Source organism: Bombina bombina, chromosome 1 (genome assembly GCF_027579735.1).
Source record: "Bombina bombina isolate aBomBom1 chromosome 1, aBomBom1.pri, whole genome shotgun sequence".
Lineage (NCBI taxonomy): Eukaryota > Metazoa > Chordata > Amphibia > Anura > Bombinatoridae > Bombina > Bombina bombina.
In genome coordinates, this window is record NC_069499.1 from 1,289,960,413 (window position 1) to 1,289,984,850 (window position 24,438).

Consider the following 24,438-nt stretch of genomic DNA (forward strand, 5'->3'; position numbering starts at 1 on the left):
CCCTGAAGAACTTTAAGAACCAAATTTAAGCTTCAAGGTGGAGCAACATGTTTAAACACAGGCTTGATTCTAACTAAAGCCTGACAAAATGCCTGAACGTCTGGGACATCCGCCAGACGCTTGTGCAAAAGAATAGACAATGCAGAAATCTGTCCCTTTAAGGAACTAGCTGACAATCCTTTTTCCAATCCTTCTTGGAGAAAAGATAATATCATGGGAATCCTGACCTTACTCCATGAGTAGCCCTTGGATTCACACCAATAAAGATATTTACGCCATATCTTATGATAGATTTTCCTGGTGACAGGCTTTTGTGACTGAATTAAGGTATCAATGACTGACTCAGAGAAACCACGCTTTGATACGATCAAGCGTTCAATCTCCAGGCAGTCAGCCTCAGAGAAATTAGATTTGGATGGTTGAAAGGACCTTGAAGTAGAAGGTCCTGTCTCAGCGGCAGAGTCCATGGTGGAAAGGATGACATGTCCACCAGATCTGCATACCAAGTCCTGCGTGGCCACGCAGGCGCTATCAAGATCACTGATGCTCTCTCCTGCTTGATCTTGGCAATCAGACGAGGGAGCAGAGGAAACGGTGGAAACACATAAGCCAGGTTGAAGGACCAAAGCGCTGCTAGAGCATCTATCAGCGTTGCCTTGGGGTCCCTGGACCTGGATCCGTAACAAGGAAGCTTGACGTTTTGGCGAGACGCCATGAGATCCAGTTCTGGTTTGCCCAAACGATGAATCAATTGTGCAAACACCTCCGGATGGAGCTCCCACTCCCCCGGATGAAAAGTCTGTCGACTTAGAAAATCCGCCTCCCAGTTCTCTACACCTGGAATATGGATAGCTGATAGGTGGCAAGAGTGAATCTCTGCCCAGCAAATTATCTTTGAGACTTCTAACATCGTTAGGGAACTCCTTGTTCCCCCTTGATGGTTGATGTAAGCCACAGTCGTGATGTTGTCCGACTGAAATCTGATGAACCTCAGAGTTGCCTGAAGATCATTGAATATCGCTCTCAGTTCCAGAATATTTATTGGAAGGAGTGACTCCTCCTGAGTCCACGATCCCTGAGCCTTCAGGGAGTTTCAGACTGCACCCCAACCTAGAAGGCTGGCATCTGTCGTTACAATTGTCCAATCTGGCCTGCGAAAGGTCATACCTTTGGACAGATGGACCCGAGATAGCCACCAGAGAAGAGAATCCTTGGTCTCTTGATCCAGATTTAGTAGAGGGGACAAATCTGTGTAATCCCCATTCCATTGACTGAGCATGCAGAGTTGCAGCGGTCTGAGATGTAGGCGTGCAAACGGCACTATGCCCATTGCCGCTACCATTAAGCCGATTACTTCCATGCATTGAGCCACCGAAGGGCGAGGAATGGAATAAAGAACACGGCAGGAATTTAGAAGTTTTGATAACCTGGACTCCGTCAGGTAAATTTTCATTTCTACAGAATCTATCAGAGTCCCTAGGAAGGAAACTCTTGTGAGGGGGGATAGAGAACTCTTTTCCTCGTTCTCCTTCCACCCATGCGACCTCAGAAATGCCAACACTATGTCCGTATGAGACTTGGCAATTTGGAAGTTTGACGCCTGAATGGATGTCATCTAGATAAGGGGCCACTGCTATGCCCCGCGGCCTTAGGACCGCCAGAAGCGACCCCAGAACCTTCGTAAAAATTCTTGGGGCTGTAGCTAACCCAAAGGGAAGAGCTACAAACTGGTAATGCCTGTCTAGGAAGGCAAACCTGAGAAACCGATGATGATCTTTGTGTATCGGAATGTGAAGATAAGCATCCTTTAGATCCACTGTAGTCATGTATTGACCTTCCTGGATCATAGGTAGGATGGTAAGAATAGTCTCCATTTTGAATGGTGGAACTCTGAGGAATTTGTTTAAGATCTTTAGATCCAAAATTGGTCTGAAGGTTCCCTCTTTTTTGGGAACCACAAACAGATTTGAGTAAAATCCCTGTCCCTGTTCCTCCTTTGGAACTGGATGGATCACCCCCATAACTAGGAGGTCTTGTACACAGTGTAAGAATGCCTCTCTCTTTATCTGGTTTGCAGATAATTGTGAAAGGTGAAATCTCCCTTTTGGAGGGGAAGCCTTGAAGTCCAGAAGATATCCCTGGGATATAATTTCCAATGCCCAGGGATCCTGGACATCTCTTGCCCACGCCTGGGCGAAGAGCGAAAGTCTGCCCCCTACTAGATCCGTTACCGGATAGGGGGCCGTTCCTTCATGCTGTCTTAGAGGCAGCAGCAGGCTTTTTGGCCTGCTTACCTTTGTTCCAGGTCTGGTTAGGTCTCCAGACCGTCTTGGACTGAGCAAAAGTTCCCTCTTCTTTTGCATTAGAGGAAGTTGATGCCGCACTTGCCTTGAAGTTTCGAAAGTCACAAAAATTAGACTGTTTGGCCCTTGATTTGGACCTATCCTGAGGAAGGGCATGACCTTTTCCTCCAGTGATATCAGCAATAATCTCTTTCAAACCAGGCCCGAATAGGGTCTGCCCCTTGAAGGGAATGTTAAGCAGCTTAGACTTTGAAGTAATGTCAGCTGACCATGATTTAAGCCATAGCGCTCTGCGTGCCTGGATAGCAAAACCAGAATTCTTAGCCGTTAGTTTAGTCAAATGAACAATGGCATCAGAAACAAAAGAATTGGCTAGCTTAAGTGCTCTAAGCTTGTCAAGTATGTCATCCAATGGAGTCGCTACCTGTAAAGCCTCTTCCAGAGACTCAAACCAGAACGCCGCAGCAGCAGTGACAGGAGCAATGCATGCAAGGGGCTGTAGGATAAAACCTTGTTGAATAAACATTTTCTTAAGGTAACCCTCTAACTTTTTATCCATTGGATCTAAGAAAGCACAACTGTCCTCGACAGGGATAGTAGTACGCTTTGCTAGAGTAGAAACTGCTCCCTCCACCTTAGGAACTGTCTGCCATAAGTCCCGTGTGGTGGCGTCTATTGGAAACATTTTTCTAAAATAGGAGGGGGAGAGAACGGCACACCTGGTCTATCCCATTCCTTAGTAATAATTTCTGTAAACCTTTTAGGTATTTGAAAAACATCAGTGCACACCGGTACTGCATAGTATTTATCCAGTCTACACAATTTCTCTAGCACTGCAATTGTATCACAGTCATTCAGAGCAGCTAAAACCTCCCTGAGTAACACGCGGAGGTGTTCAAGCTTAAATTTAAATGTAGAAATATCAGAATCAGGTTGCATCATCTTCCCTGAGTCAGAAACATCACCCACAGAAAGAAGCTCTCCTTCTTCAGCTTCTGCATATTGTGAGGCAGTATCAGACATAGCTCTTAAAGCGTCAGTATGCTCTGTATTTCGTCTAACTCCAGAGCTATCTCGCTTTCCTCTAAATTCAGGTAGTCTGGCTAATACCGCTGACAGTGTATTATCCATGACTGCCGCCATGTCTTGTAAAGTAAACGCTATGGGCGCCCTAGATGTACTTGGCGCCATTTGAGCGTGAGTCCCTTGAGCGTGAGTCAAAGGATCTGACACGTGGGGAGAGTTAGTTGGCATAACTTCCCCCTCGTCAGATTCCTCTGGTGATAAATTTTTTAAAGCCAGAATATGATCTTTATTGCTTAAAGTGAAATCAGTACACATTCTAAGAGGGGGTTCCACCATGGCTTTAAAACATAATGAACAAGGAGTTTCCTCTATGTCAGACATGTTTGTACAGACTAGCAATGAGACCAGCAAGCTTGGAAAACACTTTAAATCAAGTTAACAAGTAAAAAATAAAAACGGTACTGTGCCTTTAAGAGAAACAAATTGTCAGAATTTGAAAAACAGTGAAAAAAGGCAGTAAATCAAACGAAATTTTTACAGTGTGTATAATAAGCTAACAGAGCATTGCACCCACTTGCAAATGGATGATTAACTCCTTAGTTCAAAAAACGGATACAAAAAAACGATAGACGTTTTTTTAACAGTCACACCAACTGCCACAGCCTTGCTGTGGGCCTACCTTCCACAACAAACGATTTTGGAAAGCCTCTGAGCCCTTTAGAGATGTCCAATAGCATTCATGGGACTCCTGGAGGAAGCTGGATGTCTCAGTCTGTAATTTTTGCTGCGCAAAAAAGCACTAAATTAGGCCCCTTCCACTCATAGTAACACAGTGGAAAGCCTCAGGAAACTGTTTCTAGGCAAATTTAAGCCAGCCATGTGGAAAAAACTAGGCCCCAATAAAGTTTTATCACCAAAACATAATTTATGTAAGAACTTACCTGATAAATTCATTTCTTTCATATTAGCAAGAGTCCATGAGCTAGTGACGTATGGGATATACATTCCTACCAGGAGGGGCAAAGTTTCCCAAACCTCAAAATGCCTATAAATACACCCCTCACCACACCCACAAATCAGTTTAATGAATAGCCAAGAAGTGGGGTGATAAGAAAAAAGTACGAAAGCATAAAAAATAAGGAATTGGAATAATTGTGCTTTATACAAAAAAATCATAACCACCACAAAAAGGGTGGGCCTCATGGACTCTTGCTAATATGAAAGAAATGAATTTATCAGGTAAGTTCTTACATAAATTAAGTTTTCTTTCATGTAATTAGCAAGAGTCCATGAGCTAGTGGCGTATGGGATAATGACTACCCAAGATGTGGATCTTCCACGCAAGAGTCACTAGAGAGGGAGGGATAAAATAAAGACAGCCAAATCCGCTGAAAATAATCCACACCCAAACAAAGTTTAAATCTTATAATGAAAAAAACTGAAATTATAAGCAGAAGAATCAAACTGAAACAGCTGCCTGAAGTATTTTTCTACCAAAAACTGCTTCAGAAGAAGAAAACACATCAAAAAGGTAGAATTTAGTAAAAATATGCAAAGAAAATCAAGTTGCTGCTTTGCAAATCTGATCAACCGAAGCTTCATTCCTAAACGCCCAGGAAGTAGAAACTGACCTAGTAGAATGAGCTGTAAACCTTTGAGGCAGAGTTTTACCTGACTCGACATAAGCATGATGAAACAAAGATTTCCACCAAGATGCCAAAGAAATGGCAGAGGCCTTCTGACCTTTCCTAGAACTGGAAAAGATAACAAAAAGACTAGAAGTCTTTCGGAAATTCTTAGTAGCTTCAACATAATGTTTCAAAACTCTAACTACATCCAAAGAATGCAATGATCTCTCCTTAGAATTCTTAGGATTAGGACATAATGAAGGAACTACAATTTCTCTACTAATGTTGTTAGAATTCACAACCTTAGGAAAAAATGTAAAAGAAGTTCGCAACACCGCCTTATCCTGATGAAAAATCGGAAAAGGAGACTCACAAGAAAGAGCAGAAAAATTCAGAAACTTCTTCTAGCAGAAGAGATGGCCAAAAGAAACAAAACTTTCCAAGAAAGTAATTTAATGACCAGAGAATGCATAGGTTCAAAAACGGAGGGGCTTGAAGAGCCCCCAGAACCAAATTCAAACTCCAAGGAGGAGAGATTGACTTAAAGACAAGTTTTATACAAACCAAAGTTTGTACAAAACAATAAAAATCAGGAAAACTAGCAATATTTCTGTAAAAAAGAACAGAAAGAGCAAAGATTTGTCCTTGTAAGGAACTTGCAGACAAAACTTATCCAAAAACATCCTGAAGAAACTGTCAAATTCTAGGAATTCTAAAAGAATGCCAAGAAAAATGATGAGAAAAACACCAAAAAATGCAAGTCTTCCAGACTCGATAATATATCATCCTAGATACAGAGTTACGAGCCTGCAACATAGTATTAATTACGGAGTCAGAGAAACCTCTATGACTGAGAATCAAGCGTTCAATCTCCATACCTTCAATTTAAGGATTTGAGATCCTGATGGAAAAAAAGGACCTTGTGATAGAAGGTCTGGACTTAACGGAAGAGTCCACGGATGGCATAGAGCCATCCGGACAAGATCCGCATACCAAAACCTGTGAGGCCATGCTGGAGCCACCAGCAGCATAAACGAACGCTCCTTTAGAAGATTGGAAATCACTCTTGAAAGAAGAACTAGAGGCGGAAAGATATAGACAGGATGAAACTTCCAAGGAAGTGACAATGCATCCACTGCCTCCGCCTGAGGATCCCTGGATCTGGACAGATACCTGAGAAGCTTCTTGTTTAGATGAGAAGCCATCAGATCTATTTCTGGAAGTCCCCATATTTGAGCAATCTGAAGAAAAACCTCTGGGTGAAGACCATTCGCCCGGATTTAGCATTTGGCGACTGAGATAATCCGCTTCCCAATTGTCTATACCTGGGATATGAACCGCAGAAATTAGACAGGAGCTGGATTTCGCCCATACAAGTATACAAGATACTTCCTTATAGCCAGAGGACTGTGAGTCCCTCATGATGATAGACATATGCCACATTTGTGACATTGTCCGTCTGAAAACAAATGAACGACTCTCTCTTTAGAAGAGGCCACGACTGAAGAGCTCTGAAAATTGCACGGAGTTCCAAAATGTTGATTGGAAATCTCACCTCCTGAGATTCCCAAACCCCTTGTGCTGTCAGAAACCCCCATACAGCTCCCCAACCTGTCAGACTTGCATCTGTTGAGATCACAGTCCAGGTTGGAAGAACAAAAGAAGCCCCCTGAACTAAACGATGGTGGTCTGTACCACATCAGAGGGTGTCGAACAATCGGTTTTAAAGATATTAAATGAGATATCTTAGTATAATCCTTGCACCACTGGTTCAGCATACAGAGCTGAAGAGGTCGCATGTGAAAATGAGCAAAGGGGAACACGTCCAATGCAGCAGTCATAATAACCTAGAATTTCCATGCATAAAGCTACCGAAGGAATAATTGAGACTGAAGGTTTCGATAAGCTGAAACCAAATTCAGACGTCTCTTGTCCGACAGAGACAGAGTCATGGACACTGAATCTATCTGGAAACCTAAAAAAGGTTACTCTTGTCTGAGGAATCAACAAACTGATTGGTTAATTGATCCTCCAACCATGTTTTTTGAAGAAAACAACACTCATAAAAAGCCGGAAAGGATCTTTCCATTGAAAATGAGCAAAGGGAATTGAACCCAATGCTGTTAAAAACTTCTATGCATAAATAGCAACTAAAGGAAATAATAGAGACTAAAGGTACCGACAGACGGAACCCAATACAAATTGTCCCTTGTCCTGATAGAGACAAAGACAGTGACATAAACCATCTGGAAACCTAAAAAAGGTGACCCTTACGTGAGGAATCAAGAACTTTTGAAAAAAGATCCTCTAAATATGTTCTGAAGAGCAAAGTTAATCATATGAGATTCCGCATCCTCAGGAAATAATCTGAATGAAAACAGAAAAATATGCATTTATTGTATCTAATGAAAACAAATAATGCTATCAGTGACCATAAAAAGGCAGAATAGTTGGAATAAAACTCCAAAACCCAGTTCCTAAAAAAGGAACTGGAAGAAATACCCCAGAAGATTCCAGGTCTGAGCAGCGCTTGAACCACATGGGTGCCCAGCCATGCTTCAACAGTACCCAGAATATATAGGACAGGAACACACTTAAAGAAAGTGTTAGCCTTACTGGAATAAAATCAAAGAAATTTGGACAAAATAGAAACAAAATAAATTTCAAAGAAGTCTTAACCTGCCCCTTACCAGCCAAGCTGGAATACGGCACGTACATCGCAATATTAGGGAGCTGATTCGAACCCCAATTATAAACATGTTACTTGGGAAAGAACTCAGGAATTCGTTCCTTAATAAGAACAACCAAACTAGTATAAGCTTAAAGTTTTAGTCTTAGAACTCAATCTTGAAGCCCAGAGTAACAGTTAAGAATTGAATCCAATTATAAAACAAATAACTGATTATCTCAGAACAAAAGAAATATGGATTTTCTTTTTTTTTTTTTTTTAAAAAAATCACAAAATTCTTCTAGCTAAAATAGCTAAAGACATAGATTAACCCTCATTTGCGAATATATTCAATAAAATGAAGACACAAATGAAATCATTAGGATGATAGTCCAGTTTAAAGAACAAGTCAAAACAGAGGACTTGCAAAATGCAAAACAACAAGACAAATGCAACAGCACCTAGTCTAGTAAATGTTGTCCCTTTAACAATGCTAAAATAAATCATAATCTGATACTTGATCTTAAAGTAAACAGAAAAAATGAAGCAATTGCAATATCACAGGACCAAGAAAAGTACCTGAAACTAAATAATATTCCATAAATAAGATACAACTATATAAAGGAAAATAAATACTATTTTGCTATAGAAACAATAGCATAATTAGTAGGAGTAGAGATAGCCCCAATAAATTGGAGAACCCTCCAAATTGAATTTAACTGCTGGCAAAGAATATAGTTAAAAACCTTTAAAGAAGGAATAAAAGAGAATTCTCAGCCTATTCCATTCCCTAGTATGGGGAATTTGAAAGAAAACCTCTGAAATCACAGAAGAATAAAAATGCAGAAATAGTGTCAGCTAGTCTTAAAGAACTAGTTACCTTAATATCCAAAATAATCAACACCTCTTCAACAAAGAACAAATGTACTTTAATAAAAAAAATTATAAAAAAAGTAGATTTGTTAGTGTCAATATCTGATGAAGAAAATTTCTGAAAGAGAAAAAAACATCATCAGAGAAGGATAAATCAGTATGTTGTTGGTCATTTGAAACTTCAATAATTAAAAAAGAAGTGAAAAAGACCTAAAAATTGTATTAGAAGGCACGAAGTCAGACAAAATATTTCTTATAAATCTTCTAAACATTTCTTGTACTTAAGAATGGAAATGTAAAAAGCATAAATACTAATGGAATCTGCATGTAAAAGTATATCATAAAAACTTATTACAAACCATAGCTAAAGATAAACATGTATAACATTTAAAATAAATGAACTTAGCTTTGGTAGAACTGAAACTCAGTTAGAAATTTTTCCAGAAGTGGCTTCTGACTCAGGGCCAAACGTAGACATCTTGCAATATGTAATGGAAAAAACAACATATAAAGCAAAATTGATCAAATTCCTTAAATGACAGTTTCAGAAATGGGAAAAAATGCCAGTGAGCAAGCTTCTAGCAACCAGAAGCAATAATTAATGAGACTTAAATAATGTGGAGACAAAAGTGACGCCCATATTTTTTAGCGCCAAAAAAAGACGCCCATATTATTTGGCGCCTAAATGCTTTTGGCGCCAAAAATGACGCCACATCCGAAACACCGACACTTTTGGCGCAAAAAAACGTCAAAAATGACGCAACTTCCGGCGACACGTATGACGCCGGAAACAGAAAAAAAAAATTTGCGCCAAAAAAGTCCGCGCCAAGAATGACGCAATAAAATGAAGCATTTTCAGCCCCCGCGAGCCTAACAGCCCACAGGGAAAAAAGTCAAATTTTAAGGTAACAAAAAAATTATTTATTCATATGCATTATCCCAAATATGAAACTGACTGTCTGAAATAAGGAATGTTTGAACATCCTGAGTCAAGGCAAATAAATGTTTGAATACATATATTTAGAACTTTATATAAAAGTGCCCAACCATAGCTTAGAGTGTCACAGAAAATAAGACTTACTTACCCCAGGACACTCATCTACATGTAGTAGAAAGCCAAACCAGTACTGAAACGAGAATCAGTAGAGGTAATGGTATATATAAGAGTATATCGTCGATCTGAAAAGGGAGGTAAGAGATGAATCTCTACGACCGATAACAGAGAACCTATGAAATAGACCCCGTAGAAGGAGATCATTGAATTCTAATAGGCAATACTCTCCTCACATCCCTCTGACATTCACTGCACGCTGAGAGGAAAACAGGGCTCCAACCTGCTGCGGAGCGCATATCAACGTAGAATCTAGCACAAACTTACTTCACCACCTCCATAGGAGGCAAAGTTTGTAAAACTGATTTGTGGGTGTGGTGAGGGGTGTATTTATAGGCATTTTGAGGTTTGGGAAACTTTGCCCCTCCTGGTAGGAATGTATATCCCATACGTCACTAGCTCATGGACTCTTGCTAATTACATGAAAGAAAGTATATATAAAAACGTTTAAACATGCCAGCCAACGTTTTATATTGTAAATATAAAAAAGAGTATTACCTCAGAAAGTAAGCATGATAAAAGTCGCTATTAAATCACTGTATTCAGGCTTACCTTACATAAATTTGGTATCAGCAGCATTTTTCTAGCATTCACATCTTCTAGAAAATAATTTTAACTGCACATACCTCATAGCAGGATAACCTGCATGCCATTTCCCCGCTGAAGTTACCTCTCTCTTCAGTCATGTGTGAGAACAGCAATGGATCTTAGTTACAACCTGCTAAGATCATAGAAATCACAGGCAGATTCTTCTATTTTTCTGCCTGGGACAAAATAGTACAACTCCGGTACCATTTAAAAATAACAAACTTTTGATTGAAGCAAGATAACAGCTACATTTCACCACTTTCCTCTTACTACCTCCATGCTTGTTGAGAGTTGCAAGAGAATGACTGGATATGGCAGTTAGGGGAGGAGCTATATAGCAGCTCTGCTGTGGGTGATCCTCTTGCAACTTCCTGTTGGGAAGGAGAATATCCCACAAGTAATGGATGATCCGTGGACTGGATACACCTTACAAGAGAAAAATATTTTTTAAAAACCAAGCATGATGTGACCCCAGGATTATTACCGTTGTGGACTGTGTTCCTAATGCCAACTTAGTAATATTTTCAGACGATGGAGCAGATGGTTCTGGCTCTTGCTTCTTAACATCTGTTTCAAATTCACCGACTGAATCCTTCTTGTCTCCAGCAGATATATCCCACCTAGATGGCTTCTTGGACTCTAAAGCAATGGAGTAATGATGATGATGATTATTATTATTAATCATAATATTTTTTGTTTTACACATATATATATATATATATATATATATATATATATATATATATATATATATATATATATATATATATATATATATATGCATTATCAGTAAAAGTGGCACACAGTCACATAAACTATAATGAGTTACCTGCTTTAACTCATGTGCATGTATTTATAAAATATAGTATTCAAATGCATATGGTCTGTTGGTTGCAATACCAGGAGACTGTAAATTTATCAGAATGTCATCCTTACATGGCCACATAATTGCCACAATGCAGCAGTTTTACTAATTTAAGAAACAAAATGTAGTAGGTGGAAATCATTGGTTATTTGTCAAAACAGAGATGACCGGAATTCGGTAGGAGGGTTCAGGTGTATTGCAGATTGGAGATCATATAAGTGATGTTAGGGGTAATAACATTGATGGAATGTAGTTAGCAGTAATGACAGGCACAGTCAGGGTTTATGACAGGCCAGGGGGAGCTGTTAGGATCTATGACAGAGGGCTCTGGGTTATGCTTAAAGAAAGACTGGGTCCATGGTAAGGGTTAATAGTTTGAGACAGCAAAACCCAATACAAATTGGTGGCTGCATTCTTTCACATAAAGTGCTTCCCACCTCAGTAAAAACAATCAATGCCTGCTTAAAGGGACACTAAACCCAATTTTTTTCTTTTGTGATTCAGATAGAGCATGCAATTTTAAGCAACTCTCTAATTTACTCCTATTATCAAATTTTCTTCATTCTCTTGGTATCTTTATTTGAAATGCAAGAATGTAAGTTTAGATGCCGGCCCATTATTGGTGAATAACCTGGGTTATTCTTGCTAATTGGTGGATAAATTCATCCACCAATAAAAAAGTGCTGTCCAGAGTCCTAAACAAAAAAAGAAGCTTAAATGCCTTCTTTTTCAAATAAAGATAGTAAGTGAATGAAGAAAATTTGATAATAGGAGTAAATTAGAAAGTTGCTTAAAATTGCATGCTCTATCTGAATAACGAAATTAAAAAAATGGGTTCAGTGTCCCTTTAATACACTGGGATGTTCTCATGCATATAATAAAACATAATTTATGTAAGAACTTACCTGATAAATTAATTTCTTTCATATTAGCAAGAGTCCATGAGCTAGTGACGTATGGGATATACATTCCTACCAGGAGGGGCAAAGTTTCCCAAACCTCAAAATGCCTATAAATACACCCCTCACCACACCCACAAATCAGTTTAACGCATAGCCAAGAAGTGGGGTGATAAGACAAAAGTGCGAAAGCATAAAAAATAAGGAATTGGAATAATTGTGCTTTATACAAAAAAATCATAACCACCACAAAAAAGGGTGGACCTCATGGACTCTTGCTAATATGAAAGAAATGAATTTATCAGGTAAGTTCTTACATATATTATGTTTTCTTTCATGTAATTAGCAAGAGTCCATGAGCTAGCGACGTATGGGATAATGAATACCCAAGATGTGGATCTCCCACGCAAGTGTCACTAGAGAGGGAGGGATAAAATAAAGACAGCCAATTCCGCTGAAAATAATCCACACCCAAAATAAAGTTTAAATCTTATAATGAAAAAAACTGAAATTATAAGCAGAAGAATCAAACTGAAACAGCTGCCTGAAGTACTTTTCTACCAAAAACTGCTTCAGAAGAAGAAAACACATCAAAATGGTAGAATTTAGTAAAAGTATGCAAAGAAGACCAAGTTGCTGCTTTGCAAATCTGATCAACCGAAGCTTCATTCCTAAACGCCCAGGAAGTAGAAACTGACCTAGTAGAATGAGCTGTAATCCTTTGAGGCGGAGTTTTACCCGACTCGACATAAGCATGATGAATCAAAGACTTTAACCAAGACGCCAAAGAAATGGCAGAGGCCTTCTGACCTTTCCTAGAACCGGAAAAGATAACAAATAGACTAGAAGTCTTTCGGAAATTTTTAGTAGCTTCAACATAATATTTCAAAGCTCTAACTACATCCAAAGAATGCAACGATCTTTCCTTAGAATTCTTAGGATTAGGACACAATGAAGGAACCACAATTTCTCTACTAATGTTGTTAGAATTCACAACCTTAGGTAAAAATTTAAAAGAAGTTCGCAACACCGCCTTATCCTGATGAAAAATCAGAAAAGGAGACTCACAAGAAAGAGCAGATAATTCAGAAACTCTTCTAGCAGAAGAGATGGCCAAAACAAACAAAACTTTCCAAGAAAGTAATTTAATGTCCAGCGAATGCATAGGTTCAAACGGAGGAACTTGAAGAGCCCCCAGAACCAAATTCAAACTCCAAGGAGGAGAAATTGACTTAACAGGTTTTATACGAACCAAAGCTTGTACAAAACAATGAATATCAGGAAGACTAGCAATCTTTCTGTGAAAAAGAACAGAAAGAGCAGAGATTTGTCCTTTCAAGGAACTTGCAGACAAACCTTTATCCAAACCATCCTGAAGAAACTGTAAAATTCTAGGAATTCTAAAAGAATGCCAAAAAAATGATGAGAAAGACACCAAGAAATGTAAATCTTCCAGACTCGATAATATATCTTCCTAGATACAGATTTACGAGCCTGTAACATAGTATTAATCACAGAGTCAGAGAAACCTCTATGACTGAGAATCAAGCGTTCAATCTCCATACCTTCAAATGTAAGGATTTGAGATCCTGATGGAAAAAAGGACCTTGCGATAGAAGGTCTGGTCTTAACGGAAGAGTCCACGGTTGGCAAGTGGCCATCCGGACAAGATATACCAAAACCTGTGAGGCCATGCTGGAACCACCAGCAGAACAAACAAGCACTCCTTTAGAATCTTGGAAATTACTCTTGGAAGAAGAACTAGAGGCGGAAAGATATAGGCAGGATGATACTTCCAAGGAAGTGACAATGCATCCACTGCCTCCGCCTGAGGATCCCTGGATCTGGACAGATACCTGGGAAGTTTCTCGTTTAGATGAGAAGCCATCAGATCTATTTCTGGAAGTCCCCAAATTTGAACAATCTGAAGAAATACCTCTGGGTGAAGAGACCATTCGCCCGGATGTAACGTTTGGCGACTGAGATAATCCGCTTCCCAATTGTCTATAACTGGGATATGAACCGCAGAAATTAGACAGGAGCTGGATTCCGCCCATACCAGTATTCGAGATACTTCTTTCATAGCCAGAGGACTGTGAGTCCCTCCTTGATGATTGACATATGCCACAGTTGTGACATTGTCCGTCTGAAAACAAATGAACGACTCTCTCTTTAGAAGAGGCCATGACTGAAGAGCTCTGAAAATTGCACGGAGTTCCAAAATATTGATCGGTAATCTCACCTCCTGAGATTCCCAAACCCCTTGTGCTGTCAGAGACCCCCAAACAGCTCCCCAACCTGTCAGACTTGCATATGTTGAAATCACAGTCCAGGTTGGAAGAACAAAAGAAGCCCCCTGAACTAAACAATGGTGGTCTGTCCACCACGTCAGAGAGTGTCGTACAATCGGTTTTAAAGATATTAATTGAGATATCTTTGTATAATCCCTGCACCACTGGTTCAGCATACAAAGCTGAAGAGGTCGCATGTGAAAACGAGCAAAGGGGATCGCGTCCGATGCAGCAGTCATAAGACCTAGAATTTCCATGCATAAGGCTACCGAAGGGAATGATTGAGACTGAAGGTTTCGACAAGCTGAAACCAATTTTAGACATCTCTTGTCTGTCAGAGACAGAGTCATGGACACTGAATCTATCTGGAAACCTAAAAAGGTTACCCTTGTCTGAGGAATCAATGAACTTTTTGGTAAATTGATCCTCCAACCATGTTCTCGAAGAAACAATACAAGTCGATTTGTATGAGATTCTGCTAAATGTGAAGACTGAGCAAGTACCAAGATATCGTCCAAATAAGGAAATACCACAATACCCTGTTCTCTGATTACAGACAGAAGGGCACCGAGAACCTTTGAAAAAATCCTTGGAGCTGTTGCTAGGCCAAACGGCAGAGCCACAAACTGGTAATGCTTGTCTAGGAAAGAGAATCTCAGAAACTGATAGTGATCTGGATGAATCGGAATATGCAGATATGCATCCTGTAAATCTATTGTGGACATATAATGCCCTTGCTGAACAAAAGGCAGAATAGTCCTTATAGTTTGAATGTTGGTATCCTTACATAATGATTCAATATTTTTAAATCCAGAACTGGTCTGAAGGAATTCTCCTTCTTTGGTACAATGAAGAGATTTGAGTAAAACCCCAGCCCCTGTTCCAGAACTGGCATAATTACTCCAGCCAACTCTAGATCTGAAACACATTTCAGAAATGCTTGAGCCTTTACTGGATTTACTGGGACACGGGAAAGAAAAAATCTTCTTGCAGGAGGCCTTATCTTGAAGCCTATTCTGTACCCTTCTGAAACAATGTTCTGAATCCAAAGATTGTGAATCGAATTGATCCAAATTTCTTTGAAAAATCGTAATCTGCCCCCTACCAGCTGGGCTGGAATGAGGGCCGCACCTTCATGTTGACTTGGGAGCTGGCTTTGGCTTTCTAAAAGGCTTGGATTTATTCCAGACTGGAGATGGTTTCCAAACTGATACCGCTCCTGTAGGGGAAGGATCAGGCTTTTGTTCCTTATTGTGACGAAAGGAACAAAAACGATTATTAGACCTAAATTTACCTTTAGATTTTTTATCCTGTGGTAAAAAAGTTCCTTTCCCCCCAGTAACAGTTGAAATAATAGAATCCAACTGTGAACCAAATAATTTATTACCCTGGAAAGAAAGGGAAATCAAAGTTGACTTAGAAGACATATCAGCATTCCAAGTTTTAAGCCATAAAGCTCTTCTAGCTAAAATAGCTAGAGACATATACCTGACATCAACCCTAATGATATCAAAGATGGCATCACAAATAAAATTATTAGCATGTTGAAGAAGATTAACAATGCTATGAGAATTATGATCTGTTACTTGTTGCGCTAAAGCTTCTAACCAAAAAGTTGAAGCTGCAGCAACATCCGCTAAAGATATAGCAGGTCTAAGAAGATTACCTGAACATAAGGAAGCTTTTCTTAGAAAGGATTCAATTTTCCTATCTAAAGGATCCTTAAAGGAAGTACTATCTGCCGTAGGAATAGTAGTACGTTTAGCAAGAGTAGAGATAGCCCCATCAACTTTAGGGATTTTGTCCCAAAACTCTAATCTGTCAGATGGCACAGGATATAATTGCTTAAAACGTTTAGAAGGAGTAAATGAATTACCCAAATTATTCCATTCCCTGGAAATTACTTCAGAAATAGCGTCAGGGACAGGAAAGACTTCTGGAATAACTACAGATTTAAAAACCTTATTTAAACGTTTAGATTTAGTATCAAGAGGACCAGAATCCTCTATTTCTAATGCAATTAAAACTTCTTTAAGTAAAGAACGAATAAATTCCATTTTGAATAAATATGAAGATTTATCAGCATCAACCACTGAAACAGAATCCTCTGAACCAGAGGAAACATTATCAGAATGATGATGTTCATTTAAAAATTCATCTGAAAAATGAGAAGTTTTAAAAGACCTTTTACGTTTACTAGAAGGAGGAATAACAGACATAGCCTTCTTAATAGATTTAGAAACAAAATCTCTTATGTTAACAGGAACACTCTGAGTATTAGATGTTGATGGAACAGCAACAGGTAATGTAACATTACTAAAGGAAATATTATCTGCATTAACAAGTTTGTCATGAAATTCATTACAAACAACAGCTGGAGGAACAGATACCACAAGTTTACTGCAAATACACTTAACTTTGGTAGGTCCAGCATCAGGCAGCGATTTTCCAGAAGTATCTTCTGATTCAGGGTCAATCTGAGACATCTTGCAATATGTAATAGAAAAAACAACATATAAAGCAAAATTGATCAAATTCCTTAAATGACAGTTTCAGGAATGGGAAAAAATGCCAGTGAACAAGTATCTAGCAACCAGAAGCAAATAAACAATGAGACTTAAATAATGTGGAGACAATAATGACGCCCATATTTTTTAGCGCCAAAAAAGACGCCCACATTATTTGGCGCCTAAATGCTTTTAGCGCCAAAAATGACGCCACATCCGGTAACGCCGTCATTTTTGGCGCAAAAACGTCAAAAAATGACGCAACTTCCGGTGACAAGTATGACGCCGGAAATAACAAAGAAAATTTGTTACTGGACAGATACCTGGGAAGTTTCTCGTTTAGATGAGAAGCCATCAGATCTATTTCTGGAAGTCCCCAAATTTGAACAATCTGAAGAAATACCTCTGGGTGAAGAGACCATTCGCCCGGATGTAACGTTTGGCGACTGAGATAATCCGCTTCCCAATTGTCTATACCTGGGATATGAACCGCAGAAATTAGACAGGAGCTGGATTCCGCCCATACCAGTATTCGAGATACTTCTTTCATAGCCAGAGGACTGTGAGTCCCTCCTTGATGATTGACATATGCCACAGTTGTGACATTGTCCGTCTGAAAACAAATGAACGACTCTCTCTTTAGAAGAGGCCATGACTGAAGAGCTCTGAAAATTGCACGGAGTTCCAAAATATTGATCGGTAATCTCACCTCCTGAGATTCCTAAACCCCTTGTGCTGTCAGAGACCCCCAAACAGCTCCCCAACCTGTCAGACTTGCATATGTTGAAATCACAGTCCAGGTTGGAAGAACAAAAGAAGCCCCCTGAACTAAACGATGGTGGTCTGTCCACCACGTCAGAGAGTGTCGTACAATCGGTTTTAAAGATATTAATTGAGATATCTTTGTATAATCCCTGCACCACTGGTTCAGCATACAAAGCTGAAGAGGTCGCATGTGAAAACGAGCAAAGGGGATCGCGTCCGATGCAGCAGTCATAAGACCTAGAATTTCCATGCATAAGGCTACCGAAGGGAATGATTGAGACTGAAGGTTTCGACAAGCTGAAACCAATTTTAGACGTCTCTTGTCTGTCAGAGACAGAGTCATGGACACTGAATCTATCTGGAAACCTAAAAAGGTTACCCTTGTCTGAGGAATCAATGAACTTTTTGGTAAATTGATCCTCCAACCATGTTCTCGAAGAAACAATACAAGTCGATTTGTATGAGATTCTGCTAAATGTGAAGACTGAGCAAGTACCAAGATATCGTCCAAATAAGGAAATACCACAATACCCTGTTCTCTGATTACAGACAGAAGGGCACCGAGAACCTTTGTAAAAATCCTTGGAGCTGTTGCTAGGCCAAACGGCAGAGCCACAAACTGGTAATGCTTGTCTAGGAAAGAGAATCTCAGAAACTGATAGTGATCTGGATGAATCGGAATATGCAGATATGCATCCTGTAAATCTATTGTGGACATATAATGCCCTTGCTGAACAAAAGGCAGAATAGTCCTTATAGTTACCATTTTGAATGTTGGTATCCTTACATAATGATTCAATATTTTTAAATCCAGAACTGGTCTGAAGGAATTCTCCTTCTTTGGTACAATGAAGAGATTTGAGTAAAACCCCAGCCCCTGTTCCAGAACTGGCATAATTACTCCAGCCAACTCTAGATCTGAAACACATTTCAGAAATGCTTGAGCCTTTACTGGGACACGGGAAAGAAACATTTTTCTTGCAGGAGGCCTTATCTTGAAGCCTATTCTGTACCCTTCTGAAACAATGTTCTGAATCCAAAGATTGTGAATCGAATTGATCCAAATTTCTTTGAAAAATCGTAATCTGCCCCCTACCAGCTGGGCTGGAATGAGGGCCGCACCTTCATGTTGACTTGGGAGCTGGCTTTGGCTTTCTAAAAGGCTTGGATTTATTCCAGACTGGAGATGGTTTCCAAACTGATACCGCTCCTGTAGGGGAAGGATCAGGCTTTTGTTCCTTATTGTGACGAAAGGAACAAAAACGATTATTAGACCTAAATTTACCTTTAGATTTTTTATCCTGTGGTAAAAAAGTTCCTTTCCCCCCAGTAACAGTTGAAATAATAGAATCCAACTGTGAACCAAATAATTTATTACCCTGGAAAGAAAGGGAAATCAAAGTTGACTTAGAAGACATATCAGCATTCCAAGTTTTAAGCCATAAAGCTCTTCTAGCTAAAATAGCTAGAGACATATACCTGACATCAACCCTAATGATATCAAAGATGGCATCACAAATAAAATTATTAGCATGTTGAAGAAGATTAACAATGCTATGAGAATTATGATCTGTTACTTGTTGCGCTAAAGCTTCTAACCAAAAAGTTGAAGCTGCAGCAACATCCGCTAAAGATATAGCAGGTCTAAGAAGATTACCTGAACATAAGTAAGCTTTTCTTAGAAAGGATTCAATTTTCCTATCTAAAGGATCCTTAAAGGAAGTACTATCTGCCGTAGGAATAGTAGTACGTTTAGCAAGAGTAGAGATAGCCCCATCAACTTTAGGGATTTTGTCCCAAAACTCTAATCTGTCAGATGGCACAGGATATAATTGCTTAAAACGTTTAGAAGGAGTAAATGAATTACCCAAATTATTCCATTCCCTGGAAATTACTTCAGAAATAGCGTCAGGGACAGGAAAGACTTCTGGAATAACTACAGGAGATTTAAAAACCTTATTTAAACGTTTAGATTTAGTATCAAGAGGACCAGAATCCTCTATTTCTAATGCAATTAAAACTTCTTTAAGTAAAGAACGAATAAATTCCATTTTGAATAAATATGAAGATTTATCAGCATCAACCACTGAAACAGAATCCTCTGAACCAGAGGAAACATTATCAGAATGATGATGTTCATTTAAAAATTCATCTGAAAAATGAGAAGTTTTAAAAGACCTTTTACGTTTACTAGAAGGAGGAATAACAGACATAGCCTTCTTAATAGATTTAGAAACAAAATCTCTTATGTTAACAGGAACACTCTGAGTATTAGATGTTGATGGAACAGCAACAGGTAATGTAACATTACTAAAGGAAATATTATCTGCATTAACAAGTTTGTCATGACATTCATTACAAACAACAGCTGGAGGAACAGATACCACAAGTTTACAGCAAATACACTTAACTTTGGTAGGTCCAGCATCAGGCAGCGATTTTCCAGAAGTATCTTCTGATTCAGGGTCAATCTGAGACATCTTGCAATATGTAATAGAAAAAACAACATATAAAGCAAAATTGATCAAATTCCTTAAATGACAGTTTCAGGAATGGGAAAAAATGCCAGTGAACAAGTATCTAGCAACCAGAAGCAAATAAACAATGAGACTTAAATAATGTGGAGACAATAATGACGCCCATATTTTTTAGCGCCAAAAAAGACGCCCACATTATTTGGCGCCTAAATGCTTTTAGCGCCAAAAATGACGCCACATCCGGTAACGCCAACATTTTTGGCGCAAAAACGTCAAAAAATGACGCAACTTCCGGTGACAAGTATGACGCCGGAAATAACAAAGAAATTTTTTTGCGCCAAAAAAGTCTGCGCCAAGAATGACACAATAAAATGAAGCATTTTCAGCCCCCGCGAGCCTAACAGCCCACAGGGAAAAAGTCAAATTTTAAGGTAAGAAGAAAAAAAAATGATTATTCAAATGCATTATCCCAAATAATGAAACTGACTGTCTGAAATAAGGAATATTGAACATCCTGAATCAAGGCAAATAAATGTTTAAACACAAATATTTAGAACTTTATATAAAAGTGCCCAACCATAGCTTAGAGTGTCACAAAAATAAGACTTACTTACCCCAGGACACTCATCTACATGTAGTAGAAAGCCAAACCAGTACTGAAACGAGAATCAGTAGAGGTAATGGTATATATAAGAGTATATCGTCGATCTGAAAAGGGAGGTAAGAGATGAATCTCTACGACCGATAACAGAGAACCTATGAAATAGACCCCGTAGAAGGAGATCATTGGATTCAAATAGGCAATACTCTCTTCACATCCCTCTGACATTCACTGCACGCTGAGAGGAAAACCGGGCTCCAACCTGTTGCAGAGCGCATATCAACGTAGAATCTAGCACAAACTTACTTCACCACCTCCACAGGAGGCAAAGTTTGTAAAACTGATTTGTGGGTGTGGTGAGGGGTGTATTTATAGGCATTTTGAGGTTTGGGAAACTTTGACCCTCCTGGTAGGAATGTATATCCCATACGTCACTAGCTCATGGACTCTTGCTAATTACATGAAAGAAAGCATAATTTCCATCACAAAGTTGTGGAAGGTACAGAACATATCTGCAGGTTTTTTGCCTTTTTTAAAGCAATTATCTAATAAACCCAGCTTTCACATACTCAAAATCTGTGTCTTTTTGATGGGATAACCTTTCATATATCACAGACAGATTTGTATTATCTGTAAGATATACCACATTTAAATGTATGTACCTATAAAACTGGCCCCAAAAAATGTCCCCTAACAAGGTAATGGAATATATAGATCAGAATTTATTTTTTTTAAAGACTTTTACAGCGGACACTATAACCATTTTCTTTCTTACAAGTAATTTAAAGGGACATTAAAAACCAAATACATTTTATAAGCTTAATATTGAGGTTATTCCCCTCCTCCATCTAGTCATGGGTTTCTTCATGATGAAATCTGGCTTTAACTGCATTCCAATGCTGGCATGTTTGCATGTGTGTTTAAAATCGCCATTAAATAGCTGCAGTGAAACCTGGGTTCAAAAATGGAGGCTTTCATAAATAGAAGAGGTGCATGCAATGTATTTAGTGTTTAATGTCCCTTTAAGAAGATGAAGGACCATAAAGAGCTGCTCTCAGAATACCAATTGTAGACTGGTGTTTCTGTTTTTGTGTTGTTTTTTAAAGTAACAGTGTTAATGATAACCTCTACATTAATATGTAATGTGATAGATAAAAGACAGTGGGGGGGGGGGGGGAAGCTGAAGGGAACTGAAATTATTTTTTTTATCTACTCCTTAATTTGCATACAAATTAACAATTACAGCCACAATTTCTCCTTGGTAGAGTTTTCCCATTATCTGGCGCATCCAGCTGGGGAACTCAGACTATGCGTTTGTCACTGGCATTTGGGGCATGCGCAAGTTATGAATGCACATACATATCCAGTGGGCTGCATGCACAAGGAAAGAAACCTGTGATAACTTTTCATGTAAGCATATTGTAAAAATGCTACTAACAATTCAACTTAGCAAGGTACTGAGCAATTCCTTCTCAGTGGCTCTCAGGCTAAATCCTTGAATGATAAAGTAATGGTTTGGCATTAAGAAATTACATAAATTGTCAAAAGGACCCTGAGGAGCTAACCCCACAAAAGTGAAAAACCAAATGAGAACAGCACTTCAGAAATGGGTACAATTACCATACAGGGTTAATTATTAACTAAAAACATTATTTTCCAGCTCTCCTAAGCAAGAGTTAAACATTACTTCAAAGAAAAATGTTTACAGAATATGCCCAACACATGTACACACTTCTTATCAAGCGCAATCCAGACTGAAATTAGATTTGCCAAACAGTTGTAGCTCAAAAGCAGAAGACAAGTTATTACAGCAATTAGTTAAGCACCAAGGTCTTGAATTCTAGACATAATGGTGGCCCTGGCTGATACAAATAAATATACTCACTAGAGGAGTTCTGCCTTAGATTTACAATGTGCTATCTATATAGAAGTTCTAAGAAAGATCAGTATAAAGTAGGATTCTGGTGGAAACTTACTGTTTTCTGTAGGAGGAACCAATGTCTCCTTGCATGTTGAAGCTGCAGATGACTTTGGCGTTTCCGGAACAGTTAAGAAATTAAATACTGAAAACTTATCCCTTTTGACTTTTGGTAATCCAACAAGAGTTGACCTGAGATATAGGAAAAGATTAAAAATTAAAGTCACCACAAAAACATATTTGTTCCTACAAAAATGCAATGCAGTCAACAAAAAAATGAAAAAAAAAACATAATTTATCTAATTACTTACCTGATAAATTAATTTCTTTCATGGTGGTAAGAGTCCATGAGCTAGTGACGTAAGGGATATACATTCCTACCAGAAGGGGGCAAAGTTTCCCAAACCTCAAATGCCTATAAATACACCTCCCACCTCACTCATACCTCAGTTTAACGTATAGTCAAGTTTGTGAGGTGTAAAAGGAGTAAAAGCATAAAAAAAAGAGAGGAACAGGATAAATAAAAGTGCTTCATATATAAAAAAATCATAACCCATGGGGTCTCATGGACTCTTGCCACCATGAAAGAAATTAATTTATCAGGTAAGTTCTTACATAAATTGTGTTTTCTTTCATATAGGTGGCAAGAGTCCATGAGCTAGTGACATATGGGATATAATACCCAAGATGTGGTAGTCCACGAGTCACTAGAGAGGTAGGCATAAAATAAAAACGGCTATTTCTGATAAGAAATTAAATCCAAAAAATAATTAAAAGGGCAGTAAACCTAGAAAATAATGTTCTATAATTCTGCACATAGTGCAGAATTATATAACATTATCTTAGCCAAACTTTATTCAACATAATATTGCCGGTGAAATTTGATTAAAAAAGACTGTTTTTCAGACCGCCGCTCTTGCTCTATTGAGCGGGTCTGGTTTTCCCCCTGAGCGCATTAGGGCAGCTGTCTAGTCACAGCCCGGCCCGATCTCGCCATTACACTCAAATGAAAAATTACACTCAATGCAGCTCACTCCCGCTATCAAACAGAGCAGGAGCGAGCTGCATTGAGTGTAACGGCGCGATCGGGCCGGCTGTGACTAGACAGCTGCCCAGATGTGCTCAGGGGGAAAACCAGACCCGCTCAGTAGAGCAAGCGGTCTGAAAAACCCTCTTTTTTATAATCAAATTTCACCGTCAATATTATGTTGAATACAGTTTGGCTAAGATAATGTTATATAATTCTGCACTATGTGCAGAATTATAGAACATTATTTTCTAGGTTTATTGTCCCTTTAAAGGGACACTGTACCCAAAAATTTTCTTTTTCGTGATTTAGATTGAGCATGAAATTTTAAGCAACTTTCTAATTTATGGGATATAATACCCAAGTGACATATGGGATATAATACCCAAGATGTGGAAGTCCACGAGTCACTAGAGAGGTAGGCATAAAATAAAAACGGCTATTTCTGATAAGAAATTAAATCCAAAAAATAATTAAAAGGGCAGTAAACCTAGAAAATAATGTTCTATAATTCTGCACATAGTGCAGAATTATATAACATTATCTTAGCCAAACTTTATTCAACATAATATTGCCGGTGAAATTTGATTAAAAAAGACGGTTTTTCAGACCGCCGCTCTTGCTCTACTGAGCGGGTCTGGTTTTCCCCCTGAGCGCATTAGGGCAGCTGTCTAGTCACAGCCCGGCCCGATCTCGACATTACACTCAAATGAAAAATTACACTCAATGCAGCTCACTCCCGCTATCAAACAGAGCAGGAGCGAGCTGCATTGAGTGTAACGGCGCGATCGGGCCGGCTGTGACTAGACAGCTGCCCAGATGTGCTCAGGGGGAAAACCAGACCCGCTCAGTAGAGCAAGCGGTCTGAAAAACCCTCTTTTTTATAATCAA

General features: G+C 38.9%; 1 protein-coding gene across 1 annotated transcript in view; it reads right to left on the minus strand.

Annotated features, from left to right (window-relative positions):
- The window catches only part of GPATCH1 (G-patch domain containing 1), a 198,769-nt gene that overhangs the window by 103,142 nt on the left and 71,189 nt on the right, over window positions 1-24,438 (minus strand). The window contains exons 14-15 of the mRNA XM_053701540.1: window positions 22,579-22,712; window positions 10,682-10,836 (exon numbers count right to left, since the gene is read on the minus strand). Coding sequence (XP_053557515.1) covers window positions 10,682-10,836; window positions 22,579-22,712 — 289 coding nt within the window. The remainder of the gene's footprint in view (window positions 1-10,681; window positions 10,837-22,578; window positions 22,713-24,438) is intronic.